Genomic DNA, 5,039 nt, shown 5'->3' with positions numbered 1-5,039 from the left:
GGGGGTGGGCTGCGTCCCTGAGGTGGGTCAGTGGCCGTGAGGCCTGGGCGGCCCCCTCCAAAGCAGGTGGCAGAGGCGTTTGGTGTGGACTGTGTGGTTTCGGTGTTACATGCTCCGTTTTCTCCCATAACTGACTTGATGGAGCCCTCTGGGCAGGGTGTTGGCTAGGGAAGGAGACTTCACATTGTTATGGGAATAAATGGGAGAAGAGGCCTGAGTCACTAGCTGGGAAGCGCTGAGGAGTTTGAAAGTGTCTCTGGAAAGAATCTCTCAAGAAGCGATTAAGGTATTTGTCTCTCAAGTAGCGCATCCTGTGCTGTTTAGGGACGCTGTCCTTCAGAAGTGGGGCAAAGGATTCAGATGGTGATTCAGAGACTTCAAAAAACAGCTTTACACTGATACAGCAAAGAAATCCATTTACCTCACAAGACAAAAAGGCAGGGGGTAATGTGCGGGGGCAGTGCTCTCCTGCAGCTGGGGGGCCAATGGGCTCTGCCTCCTGCCAGCCGGGCCTGGCAGTGCTGGAGGTCACCAGGGTAGAATGCTAAAGGCCTTTTACGTTTTTGACAGCAGGGCAAGTCCATCCAGTTACCACTGAAGAAGAAGAACATTTTCTCCTTCCAGCAGGAGTTGAGTCCTGTTACTTACTCCTGTTTTTCTTAAAGGGCAGGGCCACTTTGGGCTTCAAGAAACAAACACGCCCAGTTACGGCAGGATTGGATGTGTTTTTAAAATGAGTCAGCTATTCTGAGATAATGGTTGAGTGGCTGACCTCACTCTGCTAATGAATTACCTACTTCTAATAGAAAGTGCAGTAAACAATTAAAATAGTCTCACTCAAAAGCTTTCTGATTCAGTACTAGGAAATGACATTATTACAGTTTCACCACAGATAGGGGTGTCTGTTTTCTCATGTTTCTCCAAGCGCTTTCCTTTCAGCCATTCGACTTCCTGCCCTTGTCTCCAGCTGAACCTGATGGCTGCTCACTGCGAGAGTGGCACCGAGGGGAACAAAGCCCTTTCAAGAGCCGCCTGGTTGGGGTCAGATGTTTCCTACCTGTCTTACGATGACAACGATCAAAAATGGGAACTGAAAGCTATCTTAAAGTTATCAGGTGCAACAAAGCTCAGCAGGAGGAGAAAGGGATTTTAAATGGCTGAAAGAACCTTTCAACAGGCTGAGTAAAAAGGTCTTAGGCTCCACTTGATGGCATTTCTGTTGAGTGGACACTTCTGAACCCTGCATCTCATCAGCCGTGACTTCAGGAGATGTGCTAGGGTGTGGTGGGCAGAACACCAGAGGAGCCGGGAGAGGGAACTAGGGGCAGGAAGTTTCCTTTTCTTTGCAGTTAGTTAACACTCCTGACAGATACACATATCTGAACTCGTTTAAAGATTTAAGAAGTTGATGGCAACTATCAGTAGCTAAGGCGGGGAGGAGAAGCGGGGGCAAACATTAGCTAGAAAGGAGGGAGTGTATGGGACTCTGATACGTAGAAGAATGGAAAAGCAGGGTGAACACGAGCAGAGGGGTTAGCTGTTTGCAACAGAAGTGCAGAAGTAGGAAAAAATTGAAAGCGTGTAGGAGTATGGATGTGACAGATGGGAGATGTTGAAAGGACAACGTCCTTGAGCCACAGAAGCACGCAAGTGTGCTGAAGTAGTGTTTATTTTAAGGTTTCCTACTGAGTCAGTCTGTTTCTCACTGAAATTACAGAAATAGAGTAGTGCCATTTTATAATCCTCAAGGAATCACCTGGGATTCTTCAGGTCTACCCTCAGCGTAGAGCTGCTACCTGTGTTGTCCCAAATCTAAAGTACATCACCTGTAGTGAAACATCTTCTTCCCCTCTGGTCACAACACCAAATAACGTTTGGGCGCGAGAGCCGGTGTCGGGGCTGCGCACTCCTGCCGGTGTTGCGAGGCTTCCAGCCCACAGGCTGCCCTTCCCACCGCAGCCCGCTCTGCCCCAGAAGCCAGCCGCTCTGGGGAACGCTGAAACAAGATGGGGAATGATGAGGCTGGGAGGCTTTTATCTACACTGCGAAGTTCCTGCTGGTGTGCTTACACTGGGATCGTTCGTTTTCCTGCTGGCACGTCTAATTTTCATCCTGGAATCACGTCACTGCGCTTCTGCTGGCGTGGCTGTATCTGTTCTGGAGCTGCTGTTTTGTTTTTCTGCTAGCGCAGCCCCAGCAGCCGGAAGGTAAATAAATCCCTTGGCCATTAGCACTGAATAAGCAGGGTGTAAGATGCCTTTCTGACCGGCAGGCTCTGCAAGAGACCCTTGTTGGCAGGGCTGCCGTTGGAAGAGCAGCAGGTTTAGGGTCTGCTCCCCCGCAGCGGTGGGGCTCAGCAGGGGCCACAGGCTGATAAGGAACAGGCAAAGCAAAGGAGGTCGCGCTCAAATGGCTCAAGTTTGGTGAATCAGGATTGAGGAAGTGCCGCAGCTCATGTCGAGAAAGATTTTTCGATGCGGTCAGTTCCTGCTGCCCGTGATCCTCTGTACTCTCCACCTCTTTCAACATCCTGCCTTAATGAGGGAAGTAGTTTTAACTGAAAAATAATCCCCCAAATCGAGCAGCTTCTGCTCCGAAGCTGAAATAGCTACTGAAAACATCCTGTTTTTTTCCACCAAGCTGTACTGGAAGTTAAGAAATAACCCGTTGAGGATTGTGCAATCTGAGTTCAAAGCTCGATGACTCAGGGGTAGCAGCAAGCAGGGTGGAGCCGGCTGTAGGTTTTGCCCCAGTGTCTCAAGTCAGCCCGGAGGCGGCCTTGAACGTAGGTACAGTAACAGAGACCGGCCAATTGGTGAGAAGCTACAAACAGGGGGAAAAAAAAAACAAAACCAAAAACAAAAAATCAAATCCCAAGTGTTTTTAATTTTGAAAACGGTGCACTAATGCTTGAAAGTGCTATGCTTTGAAAGCCCGAGTTTCTAGTCCGTTAGTACTCCTCAGTCCAGCACCAGGTTTATGCTCAGTGCTACGAGGCCTCGTGAGGAGTGGCTTCTAATGAAAATGTGCTCACAGAGCCATTTAAGGAGTGAAAATTTACCTGCAGAAGGACCTGAGCCACAGGGCAGTAAGATAGCAGGTGAAATTTGGCACAGGCTCGTGGTTTCCTGGGGGAAACCAATCCTAATTCCAGCCGTTGAGCAGCAGGCTGTAAACCCAGGATCGCTGCGCAGGAACAACATGTCAGGATTATTGTAACAACTCCATGAAATACCTGTCAGCTCCTCGGTTGGCAGGAGTCAAAAAAGTGTTAGGGAAGGAGTAAAAAGAAGAAAATACTGCCTAAACCCTAGCGCACACACGCTCGGAGTGTCACATGCAATTCCTGCATCCAAAGGGCAAGAAGGATGCTCTGAGGCAAAGCAGTTTCTGTGGGAGAAGTGGCTGAATATGCTGGTATTCTGCACTGGGAACACACCAAAAAAAATGGTTCTTTGTGTGATTCCCTGGGTTGCACGGGGTTGGGGATGCACAAAGGTGATTCGCGCTTCATTCATGTAGGACTGGGCACGTATGTAGAGATCCGTGTTGGACTATCACCGGTGCAAACTGGGAGAGCCAGGAGATAGCAGAGCCAGCAAGGGGGCAGCGACGGACTGGTGCTGCTCCTGCTCTAGATCCCCCCAGGCATCCGCTGATGGGGGCCAGATAACGAGATGGGCCTTGGCCGGCCGAAGGGCTTTTCTTCTCCAACCTCTGTGGCAGCAGCCCAGGCTGCAGAACTGCTCATCTACCTGCCTGAACGGTTGTTAACCTGTCATGGCCTGTTGTTGGTAGCCAGGCTGGGAGTTTGTCAGCCAGAGTAAAATCACCCCCCTGGCCATGTGCCACCGTGTCTTTCCTCTGCAGACCAGCCTTGAGTGAGGTCCAGTAAGCAGTTTGGCGAGGTATTTCTGTCCTGTGCTGCCCTCCCGCTCTGCCCAGCTCGTTACGCACCCGGGAAGATGTGGCACTGATTCAGTTTGCAGAGCTCGCAAACGCTGTTTGCCCGTCCCGCTGCCCTGGCTCTGCGTTCAGACTTCAGCCTGACTACACGACCACACTCGAGTGGTTTGAGTCAGCCCCTGTGAGCACCCACACGAGCTGATCAACGGGCAACATGGCCGCCATGTTTCACCCCACTCGCCCGGATTTATCAAGTCACAGCCTTAAAGAAATTACGCACTTTATTTTTTTTTTTTTTTTTATTCAGAGAATCACAGTAAGCTACTGAGACTCGTGGCTGCTTTCCCCAGCATAGTTTCCCAAACATTCACATGCAACTTTTGAAAACATCAAGTACATTTCAAGAATTTGGAAGATGCACTGTCATAAGCAAAACCTGCACGAGACATCGGGATTTCTGCCAGAGCAGCAGCCCCCTGCGAGAAGAACAGGCAGGAGCGCAACGAGCTAAGCAGGAAGCGAGGGGGGCCGGGCAGCGGACACTGTGGCGCTCCGCTTTAATCGAGAACATTCTTGGGAACCTTCTGCAGAAGCGATTCGATATCATCCTGGATCTTGATGGTTTCGAAATGCCGGCTGTAGCGTTTGAAGGGCACGCCGTCGGGGCCGATGAGGAACTTCTCGAAGTTCCAGGAGATGTCGTTGCGGCAGACGGGGGACCAGATGATGTACTGCGGGTTGGTCATCAGCGAGGAGGGGTCGTCGTGCGGGAAGGGCAGCGCTTCTTTCAGGAAGGTGAAGAGGGGGTGCGCGTTCTTGCCGTTCACGTCGCACTTCTCGAACATGATGAAATTGGGCTTGTACCCGTTGCCAGGACGAACGTGCTCCAGCGTGAGCATGATCTCCTCGTTGGTAGTATTTTCCTAGGGGAAAACAAACCCAAAACCACTCCGTGCAAAGCCTGTGAGAGTCAAAACGGGGGCGGACGGCTCCTCCCCGGTCCCGGACCCCCCGTCCCTCCGTCTGCCCTACCTGGTGCCCGAACTGGTTGCAGGGGAAGCCGAGGACCTGCAGCCCGCGGGGGCCGTACCGCCGCTGCAGCTCGGTGAGCTGCAGGCAGGCGCGGGGGGGGG

General features: G+C 51.5%; 2 protein-coding genes across 2 annotated transcripts in view; both read right to left on the bottom strand.

Annotated features, from left to right (window-relative positions):
- The window catches only part of USP4 (ubiquitin specific peptidase 4 (proto-oncogene)), a 48,089-nt gene extending 43,958 nt beyond the window's left edge, over positions 1-4,131 (bottom strand). The window contains exon 1 of the mRNA XM_009881105.1: positions 4,065-4,131. Coding sequence (XP_009879407.1) covers positions 4,065-4,131 — 67 coding nt within the window. The remainder of the gene's footprint in view (positions 1-4,064) is intronic.
- A 332-nt stretch (positions 4,132-4,463) lies between these two features.
- On the bottom strand, positions 4,464-5,034 carry LOC104282971 (glutathione peroxidase 1-like; the record flags this gene model as incomplete). Its single annotated transcript, XM_009881104.1, has 2 exons — positions 4,464-4,829; positions 4,939-5,034. Coding segments are annotated over 2 exons (462 nt in total), but the record flags the coding sequence as incomplete, so codon positions are not given.
- Between the last annotated feature and the right edge of the window lie 5 nt (positions 5,035-5,039).

Source organism: Charadrius vociferus, unplaced genomic scaffold, assembly GCF_000708025.1.
Source record: "Charadrius vociferus isolate BGI_N301 unplaced genomic scaffold, ASM70802v2 scaffold223, whole genome shotgun sequence".
NCBI lineage: Eukaryota > Metazoa > Chordata > Aves > Charadriiformes > Charadriidae > Charadrius > Charadrius vociferus.
Note: the sequence above shows the minus strand (reverse complement) of the source record. Positions and strands in the feature narration are given on the sequence as shown.